Source organism: Acomys minous (assembly GCF_964271855.1).
Source record: "Acomys minous genome assembly, chromosome: 12".
NCBI classification, from domain to species: Eukaryota; Metazoa; Chordata; class Mammalia; order Rodentia; family Muridae; genus Acomys; species Acomys minous.
This window is the reverse complement of record NC_140493.1, coordinates 105,676,714-105,693,251: the sequence shown is the minus strand read 5'-3', so window position 1 is coordinate 105,693,251 and position 16,538 is coordinate 105,676,714. Positions and strand designations below refer to the sequence as shown.

At 49.9% G+C, this 16,538-nt stretch overlaps 1 protein-coding gene across 2 annotated transcripts in view; it reads left to right on the top strand.

Moving 5' to 3' along the window:
- SDK2 (sidekick cell adhesion molecule 2) overlaps nucleotides 1–16,538 on the top strand; it is a 286,136-nt gene that overhangs the window by 218,532 nt on the left and 51,066 nt on the right. For both annotated transcript variants that reach the window (XM_084750571.1, XM_084750570.1), the window contains exons 19-28: nucleotides 3,838–4,033; nucleotides 4,204–4,302; nucleotides 4,726–4,917; nucleotides 7,189–7,310; nucleotides 7,836–7,945; nucleotides 8,033–8,183; nucleotides 10,037–10,274; nucleotides 11,692–11,807; nucleotides 12,485–12,674; nucleotides 14,064–14,162. In XM_084750571.1, the coding sequence (XP_084606697.1) occupies nucleotides 3,838–4,033; nucleotides 4,204–4,302; nucleotides 4,726–4,917; nucleotides 7,189–7,310; nucleotides 7,836–7,945; nucleotides 8,033–8,183; nucleotides 10,037–10,274; nucleotides 11,692–11,807; nucleotides 12,485–12,674; nucleotides 14,064–14,162 (1,513 nt within the window). The remainder of the gene's footprint in view (nucleotides 1–3,837; nucleotides 4,034–4,203; nucleotides 4,303–4,725; nucleotides 4,918–7,188; nucleotides 7,311–7,835; nucleotides 7,946–8,032; nucleotides 8,184–10,036; nucleotides 10,275–11,691; nucleotides 11,808–12,484; nucleotides 12,675–14,063; nucleotides 14,163–16,538) is intronic.

The window sequence follows — 16,538 nt, the reverse complement described above, 5'->3', positions numbered from 1 at the left end:
AGCAAAAGCAACTTCCGGAGGAAAGGCTTTATTTGACTGACAGATCCTGATCCTGAGGGAAGCCAAGGCAGGAACTGAAGCAGAGACCTGGAAGGCCTGCTCAGCCTGCTTTTTTTACACAACTAGGATCACCAGCCCAGAAGTTGGCACTGCCCACAGTGAGCTGGGGTTAACCCCCCACACACATCAGTCATTAATCAAGAACATGCCCCCCTCAGACTTGCCTACAGGCCAGTCTGATGGAGGCGCTGTCTCACTTGATGTTCCTTCATCCCAAATAGCCCAGCTCATGTCAAGTGATGAAAGAAAAAAAGAAAAATAAATCCTAGGACTTCAAGGCCAAACTTGAGTGACTCACTGAGACCTACCTCAAAATAAAAAGTGAACAGGGAGCTGGGGATATAGCTTAGTGATGAGGTGCTTGCCTGGTACATGTGAGTCCTTGGGTTCAAATCACAGCCAAGAGAGCAAAATCTCTTCATTGTATCTGAGGTCAGACATTTCCCCAAGGAACTCTAGATCCTTTGAGATATAGATAATAGTTAGATACCATGATGTGGCTACTAGGAGCCTTTTTTGCCTCAAAGATAGTATTGTTTCTAGACTCTTAATTCATAGTGAGAAAATTTTTGTATGAATGCTTTTTTTTAAAGATTTATTTATTACGTACAGTATCCTACCTGCAAGTGCGCCTGCACACCAGAAGAGGGCACCACATCTCATTATAGATGGTTGTGAGCCACCATGTGGTTGCTGGGAATTGAACTCAGGACCTCTGGAAGAGCAGACAGTGCTCTTAACCACTGAGCCATCTCTCCAGCCCAAGATTTTCTTAAATAAACTATACACCAATGGGGCTGGTGATATGGCTCAGTTGGTAGTGTTTACCTAGCGTGTAGGAAGCCCTGAGTTCCATCTCACAACACCACATGAATCAGGCATGATAACACCTGTAACCCTCGAACTGAGGTGATGGGGGTGGTAGGAGGGCCAGAAGTTCAAGGTCACCTGTGGCTACATAGCAAGTTCAAGGACAACCTAGGCTGCATAAAACCCTATCTCTAAAAATAAAATGTGTGCTGCTCATGTCCATTCAACATCCCTATTGCTAGTCTTCTCGTACGCCGATTGGTCTTTTGTCTGTATCTTTTTTGTGCACAGTAAAAATCCAGTTTTTGCACAGCTTCCTTGGTATCAACTCCCTCATCCCACAGACACACAACAGCTTCGGAACCAACAGCTCCACGTTATCAGCATCTTTCATGGGGCTTGAGATACAACCCATAAGGGTCACACTTCACACAGTGACACTAGGACACCTTTTGAAGTTTCCCGTGCTGTGGTTTTTCCACAGCTCAATAACCTATTAGGTTCATTGGCTTCATGTTCTTTTAGGGTTTTAGGAATTGATTTTTTTTTTCTAATTTAATTTTATCCTACAACTATGTACAACATTTACATGGTCTCAAAGTCAAAGCAACAAAGCAACTTTTACGAAAATCAGCCTTGCTCTGGGGAAGGAAATGATTCACGTGCCATGCAAGCCTGATAACCGGAGTTTGCGACCCAAGTGTTGACAAGCTGGACACAGTCGCCACTCGCATCCCCAAACTCAGGATAGCCCTACCAGGAAGAAAGGAGGCAGAGCAAAGGGAACCAACAGGTGCTGGCAGGCCAGCCAGCTTGGCATACGCAACAACAGTGCTCGCCAGGAGAGACTGTCTCAAAGGAGGGACAGCCGAGGTTGTCCTTTGAACTCCACATGCGCACTGTAGCACACTCAAGCCCACATTCACATTAGTGCACATACACATCATACACACAGGAAGCAAAGGAGGGAGGGAGAGAGGGATGAAGGAAGGAAGGGAGGGAGGGAAGGAGGGAGGAAAGAAGGGAAGGAGGAGGGAGGGAGGGAAGAAGGGAGGGAGGGAGGGAGGGAGGGAGGGAGGGAGGGAAGGAGAAAGAAGGAAGGGAGAGAGGGAAGAAGGAAGGGAGGGAGGAAGGGAGGGAGGGAGGGAGGGAGGAAGGGAGGCTGGCTTGACCCTGTGCTGTGAATTCATTAGTCAATTGTATGAGAACACTTAGTAAATCACCCCACCCCACCCCCACCCACGATTTGGCCTACAAGCCAGGGATAGAGCCTTCAGCACTTGAGCCTTTCGGCAGGAGGGTGGAGGTACTTTATATCCACACCACAACATTCAGAAATGGGGAACTCTGTGGCCCTACAGTTCCACACCCAGAGGACGGTTCTGGTTTAAAGCAGCCTTAGGGTGTCAGGGCCCTGCTGCCATTTTGGGTCTCAGGTGTGAAACTAGAGGGGGAAATTAATATGGCTGGCCCTCGGCTTCACACTTCCCTTGCCTGGTGCACATCCTCACAGGTCATTCTTGTGTGAGCAAGACCCAGTGATACTATTTTAAGATATCTGTAAAAAAAAAACTTTTTTTCTTTACTTTGTTTAAAATGGTAGTGATTGTAATTAGCTTAAGCCCAATAAAATAATATTTACCCAAATTTTACACTTGCTGAGAACACCCCACACAATTAATTCCAACAGCATAATTAATTCAAATTTACATTAATTAAATTAAATTAAAACATTAAACTCATTTCTTCATCTACTCCAAGGAAGTTGGGCAATTTAATTGCTATGAAACAAGATAACTAAAATAAAGAGGATATTTAACATTCTTATTAAATGCCACTTAGTATTTCTGATTAGTATTTTTAGGGTCTAATTAGTGTCTAATTAACTTGCTATAGGCTATCTTTTCACAATACCAATTAAATTTCAAAACATCCTTTATAAACATCCGGCCCTGAAAAGGAAGAGATTAAGCATTGTTACGGGTGCGAGTTAATCAGGAGACATTGGCGTGGTATTGTTTTATATCTATAAATACTCTTGCTTATTAAAGCTCTTCAAGTGTAGCCTTTCACCATTAATTGCTATTTAATCAACTTCAAATAAATGAGGAAATCTCTGGGACCAGCTGCCATTGTTGGAGACAGATGAAGGGGCCCAGAAAACAAGAGCAGGAGGTAAGAGTGCAGGAGAGGGGAGGGGTGGGTGCAGGATAGAAGGAGGAAGAGAGCCAGGCTCGCTATCAAAGGATGGAGAGAAAGTACAAAGGGAGATGGGAAAGAAAGCGATGGCGTCCAGGTGGGCTCTCTTGCCATCGCCCCACCTCTGGGTGAAATGTAGGATTGGCAGCCGGACCTGGAAAGAAAGCAGCAGTTGGCACAACTGTGACACAGGGCCGTGGAGAACACCCCACGTGGAAAAACTAGCCAGTAGGAAAGCGGGAGTAGCAATCCCAGGTCCTCAGTGTCTCCTAGCCACGTGAGACAGTGCGAGTGACTTGGCCTTTCTGAGCCTCAGTTTCCTTGTCGGTGCACGAAAGGGGTGGCTTCGTGGATGTGTGACCTGTGAGGTCACCCAGGGCTCCAGGCTTAGAATAGCCCCCACCTTGGTAAGGACTCTCTGTCATCACTCAGAAGGGACTTGTGAGCTAAAGGAGCCTCTCTATTTTCTTGGGTTCTGTGCCCAACCCTCAGATCGTGAAAATGGTTTTTAGTAAAATGCCTCTCTTGTGGGGTAGCTGGGAGAATGGGGTGACAGGTTCCTGTGGGAAGCACCCAGTACTGGGTCTTGCCTAGAGTCAGGGCATCAGAATGAAAACAGGAGTGACCTAGATCCAGCAACCCAGGTTACCTCTGACTGCTCTCTCTCTCTCTTCCCTGGGGTGAGGGACCATAGGAACAGTGTCCATCGGCCTAACCTGGTTTACAGAACTTCACTTTTTCTACAACGTGCTTCTGGTTCCCCCTCAGCTGATTGCCTGGGAGCCAACACAAGAAGAGGAGGTTACCATGGTGACTGCCAGGCCCAACTTTCAAGACAGCATTCACGTGGGCTTCGTGTCTGGTCTGAAAAAATTCACAGAGTACTTCACGTCCGTGCTGTGCTTTACCACACCAGGAGATGGGCCTCGCAGCAGCCCCCAGCTGGTGCGCACCCACGAGGACGGTAGGTGCCACAGACCTCTGCTCCGCCCCCAGCTTCACTCACACCCACCAACCCAGACCCTTTGGAAGTCCCCAAGCATCCCAGAACAACAGCAACCATCCCACATAAGGTGGCCATGCTCCGACTCTAACGGGCACTGCTGGGTGGGTGGGGGTCCCTTTTGGGAACAGTGCCTGGGCCCGTGGGACACCTGAGCTTCAATGACATCCTGGACACCTCGCTGAAGGTCAGCTGGCAAGAGCCTGGAGAAAAGAACGGCATCCTGACAGGTAGGCATGATGACGCTCCTGAGCCCAAGGGAGGGACAGTTCGGGGCTAGGGTTATCAGCTGGTCTGTCCCCTGACTACAGCCAGCTCCCATCCAGACCTCCCAGCTGAGCCGCACTCTCGGCTCTTAGTTTTGCACTTTCAATCTGCAGTATGTCTCAGGACTCCTGCCCCAACCCTGCAGGAGTTTGAGGACTTTAGCATCTGTCACAATTCATTGCTCTCTCTGTAATCACTGCCCACAAGGAACATCCTACTGAGACTCCACTGGGGTCCTAGGCATGACACCAGAGACACCTAGCTCCTTTGGTCCTTCTGTTACTGGGGTGACTCAAACCTCCAAGCTAGGGAAGGAGTGTGAATTAGAACAAGGGTCAATACATGGTCTCAAGCCAGCTTATGCTACCACTGTGGACTGTTACCAGGGTACCGGATCTCCTGGGAAGAGTACAACAGAACCAATACCCGTGTGACCCACTACCTGCCCAACGTAACCCTGGAGTACCGAGTCACAGGCCTCACAGCACTTACCACCTACACTATCGAGGTGGCCGCTATGACTTCCAAGGGCCAGGGCCAGGTGTCAGCCTCCACCATTTCATCTGGTGTGCCTCCAGGTGGGTACCTCCCATTAGGATTCCTGTCTCTGCTCTGCTAAGCAGCACTCATTTGGGAGAGGGCTCTGTCTGCCCGGTTTGTTGGTTAGTTGGTTGGTTGGCTGGCTGGTTGGTTGGTTGGTTGATGGTTGGTTGGTTGATGGTTCGTTGGTTGGTTGGTTGATGGTTGGTTGGTTGGTTGATGGTTGATGGTTGGTTGGTTGATGGTTGGTTGGTTGGTTGATGGTTGATGGTTGGTTGGTTGATGGTTGGTTGGTTGGCTGGCTGGCTGGTTGGTTGGTTGGTTGGTTGGTTGGTTAGTTGGTTGGTTTTTGGTTGATCTTAAGTTGGTTAGTTGGTTGGTTAACTGGTTGGGTGATTGGTGAATGGTTGGTGGTGGGTTGGCTTATTTTTTTAATTCAGGGCCTCATTCTGTGGCTCAGGATGCCCTTGAACTCACAGTAGTCCCATTATACTGCCTCCCCAGTAACTCAGATTATAAGCATGAGACACTGCATTAAGGTCCCTGTCTATTTTAGGGACAAAGTCTCACCATGAAACCCATGCTGGCCTCAAACTTTGCAATACTCCTGCCTCAGACTTCCCAGTGCTGGGATAAATAGTGTGAACCGCCAGACCTACCCTTAAAGGGGTTCTATCTTGGGGTAATGTTAATTTTCCTCCCAGACATTCTCCCCTTTGCTTGGCTCTCTGGGCCCAGCATCCTTCCCTGAGCAAACTTGGATCCCATTACCTCAGATCCTAGGTGAAGAAAAAGATCACCATCCATCTCCCATATCCTTGAGCATAGTAGAGACACCAGGACCCCACTTTCTCACTTGCCCATTTATCCACTCCTTTCACTCCTCATCCCACAGCAGGTTCCCTGCCAGGAGACTTCAAAGAGAAAATTCTTACTGTCCACATTGGACTGTAGCCCATGGGCAGACGCCTTGTGCGGTGGTCAAATAAGATGGGAATAATATCAGTCCCAAGCACAAACACTATGCAAGTCATGTGTCACCTCTGTACCTCAGTTTCCCTATCTGTAGACATACAGAGTCGGGCCAGATCTCCATGTGATCCTTTCCAAATTCAGAAAGGTTGTTCCTTGATGATCCAACCAGACTGCCTGGACCCATCCACTGACAGGGCCAAAACAGCTCAGGTTCCTTCAACCCCCACTGACAATCTCTATCAGTAATACTTGTAATTATCTGTATGAGGCTTCCCCAGCCTACAGCTACAGGCTTTCTATGCCACCTCACTGCAGTTCCCTGCTATGTGTGGTCATTACCATCACCATCATACTGAGACATTAAAAATGGAAGTAGATGCTGAGTCAGGAGCTTCTCGTGATACTGTGACAAAATGCCACAAGCAACTTAAAGGAAAGGTTTCTTTTGGCTCACAGTTGGGAGGGCTACAGTCCATCATGGTGTGGAAGTTACTTCAGGAAGAGCTCATAACTGGTCACATTGCATCTGGAAGCAGAGAGATAGAGATAGACAGATGGATTGAGAGAGAGAGAGAGAGAGAGAGAGAGAGAGAGAGACTGACTGGTGGTCAGCTCAATTTCTCCTTTCTACTCAGTTCAGGCCTCAGCCCACAGAATAGTGCCACCTTCACTTAAGATGGGTCTTCCCACCTCAGCCCAACCTAGAAACTCCCTCACATATATGCCCAGAGGCTTGCCTCCTAGAGGATCCTAAACCCTGTCAACTTAACTATCACAGCCACTCATAGATACAGTCTGTAATGGTAGCATCAGGGTCAAACTGACATTTGGTTGGTTTGTTTGTGTTTTTCTTGTTGGTTGGGTGGGTTTTTGATACGGGATCTCACTATATAGTCTACAATGGGCCTGGACTCATTATGTAGCCAAGGCTAGCTACATAATACATAATACATACTACATACTACATACTACAGAATATGCATTTTTCAGTCCATCCTGAGCTAGATATAGGGGCTATAGGGTCATGTGGATGGAACATAATTCTGATCCATATACTTGTGGTGAGTCTAGCTTGGTTTGTGCAATTTTGTGGGTACTTTGCTTGTTGCCAAAACTTCAAGGATAGCCCCTGGCACACACAGCTCCAAGGGGGTCTTCTGCCCTCAGATCTGTCACAACCTCTCACTATGAATGTGTGACACAGATTCAGCGTGTATGATATCGAATCAGTGTCGTTGTCAATAGGCCTTGGCTGTGCTTCTCCTGAGATGTCCCCCCAAAACAGCAAGCTGCTCAGCCCCTCTCACTTTTTGTACCTTACTCTCTCTTCTCAGAGCTCCCAGGGGCACCCACCAACCTGGGCATTTCCAACATTGGCCCACGATCCGTGACCTTGCAGTTCAGGCCTGGCTACGATGGGAAGACATCCATCTCCCGCTGGGTAGTAGAGGCTCAGGTAAAGCCTGCTAGGGGGGACCCAGGCGACTCCCCAGACAGCCTCAGGCAGCAAGGCAGCGGTTCTCAACCTGGGGGTCACAACCCCCGTGGGATCCCACATCAGATATCCTGCATATCAGATATTTATGTTATGATTCATAAGAGTAGCAAATTTACAGTTGTGAAGTAACAACAAAATTATTTTTATGTTGGGGCAGTCACTACAACTTGAAGAATTGAACTAAAGAGTCACAGCATTAGAAAGGTTGAGAACCAGTGTGGGTGGTGCGGGGTGAGGGTGGGGGGTTCATTGGAGCTACGCGTTCCTGGTATATCAGCTCTTCTTGGAGTCAGGCTGAAAAATGTGTTTCCATCCAGCCTACTGTGCGGTCCTGATGCAGGAGGATGCAGAGCCACCCTGCAGTCAGTTGTGGCGTTTAGACTAAAATGTTCCTGGGAGGGGTTGATGCCTACCAGGAGCTGGGGCTCAGAGCATCCCTCTAAGGCATGGCAAGTTGGACAGGCCTTAGGTTCCCTTCTCCAGGTGGGCGTGATCGGGGAGGGAGAGGAGTGGTTGCTGATCTACCAACTCGGCAACGAGCCTGATGCCCGCTCCATGGAGGTACCGGACCTCAACCCCTTCACCTACTACAGGTAAGGCACAGGTGGAAAGAGGCCTCTGGGGGGGGAGGGCATTGGCAACCCCTCCATGCCTGGCTCATTCCCTCCATCCCATCCCAGCTTCCGCATGCGCCAAGTGAACATCATCGGCACCAGCCCACCCAGTCAACCTTCTAGAAAGATCCAGACCCTCCAGGCACCCCCAGACATGGCCCCAGCCAATGTGACTCTGCGAACAGCCAGTGAGACAAGTCTGTGGCTCCGATGGATGGTGAGACTCCCTCGGGGGCAGTGGGATGGGACATTCACAGGGCTGTCCCCACCCTGTAGCAAAGTGATGACCTCAAAGAGGTCACCAGTTGAATATCTATAATTTTTTATTTCTTCCTTACTAACCTGTAAGATGCCCAATAGTTAACTGTGGTCAAAGGAGAGGAAAGAACTAGAAGATACTTTGTATTGGTTGGAAGATAACCCAGCTATAAAGTGCTTGAGGTACAATTATGGGGACCTAAGTTCAACCCCAGCACCAACCAAAAAAAACCAGGCATGTTAGCACGTGCTTGTGCCATCAGTGTTTGGACAACAGAGACAGGAGGATCCCTGGGCGGCATTATGGCTGGCCTCACCTGGCTGTCAAATTGCAGGGTAGTGAAAGCGTGTCTCAAAGAGTAAATGAATGCAGTGGAAGCTGGCTGTGGTGGCACACACCTTTAATCCTAGCCTCAGGATTAAGGGTGTGGATCTCTGTGAGTTCAAGGCCAGCCTGGTCTACATAAGGAGAGTTCCAGGCCAGCTATGGATACCTAGTGAGACCTGTCATAAAATAACAAAAATGAAATTAAATGTGGTACATGCTTTTAATCCTAGCACTCAGGAGGCAGAGGCAGGTTGATCTCTATGAGTTTGAGGCCAGCCTGATCTACAAAGTGAGTCGAGGACAGCCAGCATTTAGTTATACAGAGAAACCCTGTCTATCGGTAGAGGGCAGAAAAAAGGCCTCTACACACACACACTTACCCCTTAATTGTCTCCAAAGATTTCCAAACATAAAAGTTAGAGAATGGATTACTGGGGGGATGGGGTGGGGGATGGGGTGGGGGGAATGGGGTGGGGGATGGGGTGGGGGATGGGAAATCAGCGGCTGTGCCATGCAGCCGCCTGGCTCACAATGGTACATGGTCCATTACCTCTCATAAGCTGGTAGGGGAGTCACATGTCAGGCCCACCTCAGCCTCGTGGGCCCATCCATTTCTGTCTTAATGATCTCTGGCTTATGTCAGTAAGTGTCTGCAGAGGGACATGAAGGCAAGAGAGAGAAGGGTGAGTTGGTGATGGAGGGCTTACAAGGAATTGGATAACGTGGGTTAGAAACCAGAGCGCTATGGATTATGGGCATCTGGAGCCCTGGAGAGGCAGAAGGGAGGGTGGAAACTGCAGACATGCCAGCTTCAGAGGAGGAGGAGGAGATGGATTCTCCGCTGATGTCTGCTTCAGGCCAAAGGCCTTCCTACCACCTCCACCACCGACCAACATTGCTAGATTCATCCAGCCTTGAACCAGTAAGCAGGACCCCTCGTGCTGAGCTCTGAGCCAGGAAAAGAATCTGCCTTTTCTCTTTGGTGAGACTCTAACCAGTAAGGGAAAGATGAAATTCAGCTGGACAGACTGAGGTTTGCTGGACATCAGGTCTTCCTGACCGTGCCATGCATCCTATCCATATACGGATGCAGTCACCCCAGGCTCTCTCCTCCAAAGGGTAGCTGTGCAGAGACCTGGTGTTGGAGGCATTAACTATGTGGTGACAGCCTGAATCAGGAGATTAAACAGGAAGCTGGCCAGAGCTAAAAGGCTCTATTCATCCGCACACTGGGACGATGGGTAGAGCCCGCTGGAAAGGACCAGTCTCCAGGCACGGTCATTGGTCCACCACATGTATGATGAAGAAAAACGTTGCTTCTCCTGGGAGTTCAGTATGGAGAGATGAGCGGGGGGACATGAAAACAGTGTCACCATCTCAAGCCCCACTTGGGGATAGTACCTCTTTTGGGCACTGGGAAAGAAGAAATACAGAGCGGTCTCTCCCTCCTAGGCCCTCATCTCTCTGCCCCTGCTTTACCCCAGCCCCTCCCAGAAATGGAATACAATGGCAACCCTGACTCGGTGGGCTACAAGATCAAGTACAGCCGGTCCGACGGCCACGGCAAGACACTGAGCCACACGGTACAAGACCGAGTGGAGCGGGAGTACACTATTGAGGATCTGGAGGAGTGGACAGAATACCGTGTCCAGGTCCAGGCCTTCAACGCCATCGGGAGCGGGCCCTGGAGCCAGGCGGTGGTGGGCAGGACCCGGGAGTCAGGTACCACGGACCCTCTTCCTCTGGGACCACCCGAGAGCAGGCCATGCTGCAGCCATTCCTACCAGCAGCTTAAGCAGCTACCTCCTGTGCTCCCCCCATGGCAGAGCACCCTACCACATCACTAGGTCCCCCAGTGTTGCTTCTCCCCTGTGACAGCCCCTACTTTTTAATATTTATTTATTATGTATACAATGTTGTATCTGCATGTACAACTGCACACCAGAAGAGGGCACCAGACCTCATTCTAGATGGTTGTGAGGCACCATGTGGTTGCTGGGAATTGAACTCAGGACCTCTGGAAGAGCAGCCAGTGCTCTTAACCTCTGAGCCATCTCTCCAGCCCCCAGCCCCTACTCTTAAGGAGTTTGTAGGTTAGTTAGCTGGGCAGTGCTAGCTATCCAGACAGCCCAGCCCACCCCACTGCCCCACACTCAGCTTTAACCCCAACACCCAACTGAAGGGTTTGATCTCAGAACATTCCAGAAACAAAACCTATCTCTCCTAGCAGCCTCGAAAGGGGTCTTCATTCCTAGAATAGGAGCCCTGATCCACAGGCAGCCCTCTTCTGTCCAATTTGTGGCTCACTGCCCTGTAGTGTGTGTGTGTGTGTGTGTGTGTGTGTGTGTGTGTGTGTGTGTGTGTGTGTGTATGTGTTTTCCTTTACACTTTTTACATGGTGGGTGTCTCTTCTAGCCTCCCCATCCTCACCCCACCCCCAGCTTTGCCTTCCTTCACTGTGCTGGCTGGAAATGCAAGGTCATCCCAAGTTATTCTGAAAGCAATGTAGGCTGCGTTCCTGAGTTCAAGGCCAGGCAAGCCACCTAGTGGTACCCTGTCTCAAAATCAAGGTGAGGATAGACAGCAAGATGGCTCAGCCAGTCAAGACACTCGTCATCCAAGCCTGATGGTGAAAGGGCAATCAAGTACATTTATGAGGTTGTCCTCTGACCTCCTTTTACACACTGGAGCATACACGCACATGCACACGCTGCTCTGAGCAGACAGAAATGGGGGAGGCAGGGCTGAAGACGTAATGCAGATTGTAGAGTGCTTGCTTAGCTCACCCTTCATTGCATTTCCAGTATTAACTAGATGTGGTGACTGAAACCTCTAGCCTCAGTACTTGAGAGGTAGAGGATCCAAAGTTCAAGACCATTCCTGACAAAGCAGTGAATCTAAAGCCAGCCTGGGGTACATGAAGCCCTGTCCCAGGCCTCATCCAGAAAAGAGGGAGGAAAAGATGTCTGCAACATCTCCAAACCATCATAGGATCATTGGCAGCTGTGGTCTCCACGTGCTATGTTTTCTCCCACAGAGCTGGCCACATGGCGCTGGCTCCTCTGTTGGTCCCCACATCCTTGCTCCGCTTCCCGCCACTGTGGGGCTCATTCCTCCTCTGTACCCCTGTCTCCCACAGTCCCGTCTTCTGGCCCCACCAACGTGTCAGCGCTGGCCACCACCTCTAGCAGCATGCTGGTCCGCTGGAGTGAGATCCCAGAGGCAGATCGCAACGGCCTCGTGCTGGGCTACAAGGTAGGTGTTTGGGTCAAAAGGAGATGTGTTGCACCATCTTCCCCAGGGCCCCCACCCAAGTGCCCTCTCTCTCTCTCTCTCTCTCTCTCTCTCTCTCTCTCTCTCTCTCCCACCCCCATCCCGCCTCACAGAGAAGGCACACGGTATCTGCCTAGCTCCCCATCCACCAGTCACCACAGTAACCAGGAAGTCCTCCCTGAGCAGTAGGAAGAGATCCAATGTGTGATGGGGTCTTTCAAACTGCTCCCCTTTTCCAGGAGGCTGAGCTGGGGGCCCCAAGCCTTACCCTTAGGCCTAAGGGACCCAGTCTGGTTTCTTCTAGAATTCCTTTCCAAACTGTTCTGGGCCATGTGGCCATGTGGATATGTGGATCTGTGGCCATGTGGTTATGTGGCCATGTGGCCTAGCCCATGCCTGAAATGTGAGAATCATAGGATAATATCATACCTCTGTCACTATCACTCTTCAGCCTTAAGCAAGTGACTCCCTTGTGGGCCTACAGGGACTTCCAGCTGTGCCACTGAGTCCCTCTTGTGTTTTAAGCCTTTCATGAACAGTAGATTTGCAACTGACCCTTTGGGGTCGAGCCCCTCCAAGGGGCCCAGAGTGGCTGCCCCAGATCAAGGCTGGCAGGGCCAGACCAGGGTTGAGGCCTTTGTTTGTGTTGGCAACGGCAGGTGAGATACAAGGAGAAGGATTCGGACTCCCAGCCCCGGTTCTGGCTGGTAGAAGGCAACTCATCTCGCAGTGCGCAGATCACAGGCCTGGGCAAGTATGTGCTCTACGAGGTCCAGGTTCTGGCCTTCACGCGTATCGGTGACGGCAGCCCTAGCCACCCTCCCATCCTGGAGCGGACACTAGATGATGGTAAGTCTATATCCCTGTGAACCCAGAGGCCCCGCCCCCTCACCCTGCCCTCACACCCTGCTCCACAGGGATCCCCAGTCTCAGGTTCCTCCTATGGAAAACAGGCCCACCAGAGGCAACCAACACAGGGCAAGAGGATGCTATTTGTAGTCAATAAGAAAAAGGTGGGGAGAGGACCAGGTGAGGACAGTTGATAGCTGATTCCATCTTGTGGTCCCTCTGTAGGTCAAGTAAATAGCACAAAGATTGGGTGTTAGTTTGGTTTTGGTTTTTTGATGTTGTTGTTGTTGTTTTCACCTGGGGCAGGTCTGCTTTGAGCAAAATCTGTGAAAGAGAAAGTCGAATGGCAGGACATGGGCCTCCTGGTCCTGTTTGCAAACAGTGGCACCAGCAGAGCACTGTACACTGCAGAATCCTCTAGTCTCAGGCTGACAGAGAGGCCTCTACCCCGCCATTCTCCCACACACACAGCAAATGGCCCGCCCACCGCAAACATTTGCAAGGCCCAGACAAGTGAGGGAGGAAGCCCCGGTACCGTATGTCTGCACAGTCCAACTATAAATCAAGCTAATGAGCTGTTAAATTAAATATGTTCTATCCTCCTGCCTTGACAAATATACCCACATAATGACCTCGAAGGCCAGGTTCGAGTTTACACATCTCATCTCCTTGACATTCTGGGCTGGAATGAAGTGTCACAGGAAGCGCGCCCCTCCCCCTGCCACTAGATCCCTCATCGTGTCCTCATCTCACCCACATCATTCAGGCTCCAGCCACAACCCCCAAACGGCTTCCCCTTGGCCATGTCCAGGACACATAGGAGGAAATGGAGCTGAGGAACAAGTCCACTCAGAGTCTGGGGGTGCCCTTGCCCACCCTACCCCACCCCCGGCTTTCTAAATGCCAGGATTCCAGAGCCAGATGTGGAAAGGACTCCTACAGGTTCCAACCCGTCATGGCTACTTCAGGAGGTGGAAGAGCAGGCTGGGGTCTGGAAGGCCCTGGGTGAACCCCAGCACAGATTTAAAAACCAAGAACACACACACACACATACACACACACACACACACACACACACACACACACACACACACACGCCCATTCTGAGAGCCTGAGCCTGGACACATGGAGCTCAAGGAAGTTGGAGTCTTGGGCCCTCGCCAAATAACGAAGGCCTGTTTGAGGGGTACACATACCACATCTCACCTTCTAGGTTCTGTAAGATGACCCTGATTTTGAGGATAGATACTGGTTTGTGATCGTTTGCTAAGAGGTGCACCACTACACGTGAACTCGCTGGGCTAATGGATTTCCCCTCCCTCGCTGCTCAGCCTGGACCAGGTTTGGGACAGAACAGCAGCCTCACCTTCTCCCTTCCGTCTGCTCTAGTACCAGGCCCACCCATGGGCATCCTGTTTCCAGAGGTGAGAACCACATCCGTGCGGCTCATCTGGCAGCCCCCCGCAGCCCCCAATGGGATCATTCTGGGTAAGTCGGCGCCCTCTCCTGTGCCTTTCCAAGGAAGGAAAGAGGAGGTGGCAAGAGATAGGAGAGGCCCAGGAAGTATCCTCAGCCCCTGAAAAAATGGGATCTGACAAGTCAGTTATGGTGTCCACACCTATAACCCCAGTACTTGAGAGGTGGAGGTGAGAGTTCAAGGCCGTGCTCTGAATCCAGCTAATTCAAGGCCAGCCTGGGCTACATGAGACCTTGGGTATTAGCTCCAGAACATCATGACCAAAAGCAAAGAGTTTATTTGGTCTTGCAGTCCCAGAAGGATAAAAGTCCATTGTGGAGGGGAGGCAGCAAGTGGCAGGCATGGTGACAAATGTAGGGAGCTGAGAGATCACATCTTTAACAGAAAGCACAAGGCAGAGAGAAAGACCTGGAAGTGGGGGAAGCCATATACTCTCAAAGTCCACCCCTAAGGACATACACGTCCTCCAACAAGGCCATCACTCCTAACATCCCCAACCAGTGTCACAACCTGGGGACCAAGTATTCAAATTCCTGAGCTCATTCAAACAATCACACCCTACCTTGAAAAAAATTAATGAAGCCTGAAGAGCCAAGAGTAGTGCTGTCCCATTGTGCATGGCCCAGCTCACCCATGGGAAAGGCAAGGGGGTTGATGCAAATCAGAGGCCAGATTGATCAACATAGCGCAGAGAGGTGTTCAAAGCAGGGTCTTCTCCCAGTGATGGTGGTGGTGGTGATAGTGGTGACAAGGGTGATGATGGTGGTGGTGGTGATGATGGTGATGGTGATTGTGGTGGTAGTGATGATAATGGTGATGGTGATGATGGTGGTGGTGATGGTGATAATGGTGAGATAATGGTGATGGTGGTGGTGGTGATGATGGTGATGGTGATTGTGGTGGTGATGATAATGGTGATGGTGATGATGGTGGTGGTGGTGATAATGGTGATGGTGATAATGGTGAAGATAATGGTGATGGTGATGATGGTGGTGGTGGTGATAATGGTGAAAAGACAATGAGGGCATTGGTGATGATGGTGGTGGTGATGGTGATGATAATGGTGATGAGGGTGAGAGTGACGATGGTGGTGAGAGTGATGGTAATAATAATATCTTGTCCTTCATCCTCATTTCTTTTCCTGTTGCTGTGACAAAATACCCTAGCAAAAGCAACTTAAGGGAGAGAGGATTTATCTGAGTCAGAATTCCAGTTTATGTCCCATCATTGGTAGGAATGTCACAGCATCAGGAGTGCAAGGAGCTAGTCACATTGCATCCACAGTCAAGAGCAGAGCAATGAACCAGTGCATTCGTGCACACAACTGGTACATGCAGACCTCTGTACCCCATACAGTCCAGGACGCCCACCCACAGAATGGTCACATCCACAATCAAGATAGGTCTTCCTGAATCAGTTAATGTCACCAAGACAATCCTTCGAAGGTATGCCCAGAGGCTTGCCCCCTAGGTGAAGTTGTCAAGAGTAGGGACACTTGTTTTTCCTGCTAGAACTTTCAGCCCATCACAATATCTGCAGGAAAGCAAGGTCAAGGTTCAGATCTCTTAAGAACTATACATTGTCTTTATCCTCTCAATAGCTCTACCTTTGTCCTTTGCCAGCTGTCTAGCTAGTAAACTGTGGCCAAGCAAGATTCCCTCAACATGTACACATACACACACACACACACACACACACACACACACACACCACAACATGTATGGAAACTTAACCAAGGCTGCTCCCTCCCCACACTGCCATAGCATCAGCTGTTCACCATTAAAATAGTGGCTTGGTAGAGCATAAAGGTACCCGTGTGTACTCCAGAAACTTAGACACTGAGGCATGGGTGGCTTGAGGAGTTCGAGGCCAACTTGGACAGCCTAGACAGGAGACCTTGCAGTAGTAGTAATGTTTTTAAACACAATAAACTGCTGCTGCTGGCTCAGAGCTTAAAAGCACAGCTGGTGTTGCAGCAGACCTGAATTTGGTTCCCAGTACCCACAAAGTTGTTCACAACCATCTCTCACCAGTTCCAGGGGATCTGATGCCTTCTTTTGACCTCCATGGGTTCCAGCACACACGTGGTACACATATAGGCATATAGGCAAAACAGCCATACAAATAAAATGAAGTAAATATTTTTTAAGATTTGTTTATTTAAGGGCTGGAGAGATGGTTCAGTGGTTAAGAGCACTGTCTGCTCTTCCAGAGGTCCTGAGTTCAGTTCTCAGCAGCCACATGGTAGCTCACAACCATCTATAATGTGATCTGATTCCCTCTTCTGGCATGACTAGAAACCCTTGGGCTGTTGCTTTAGAGCCACCACTTGCTAGTGGGTGACTTGGCCTCTCTCATCCTTGTATGAGACACTAAGCATTGAACCC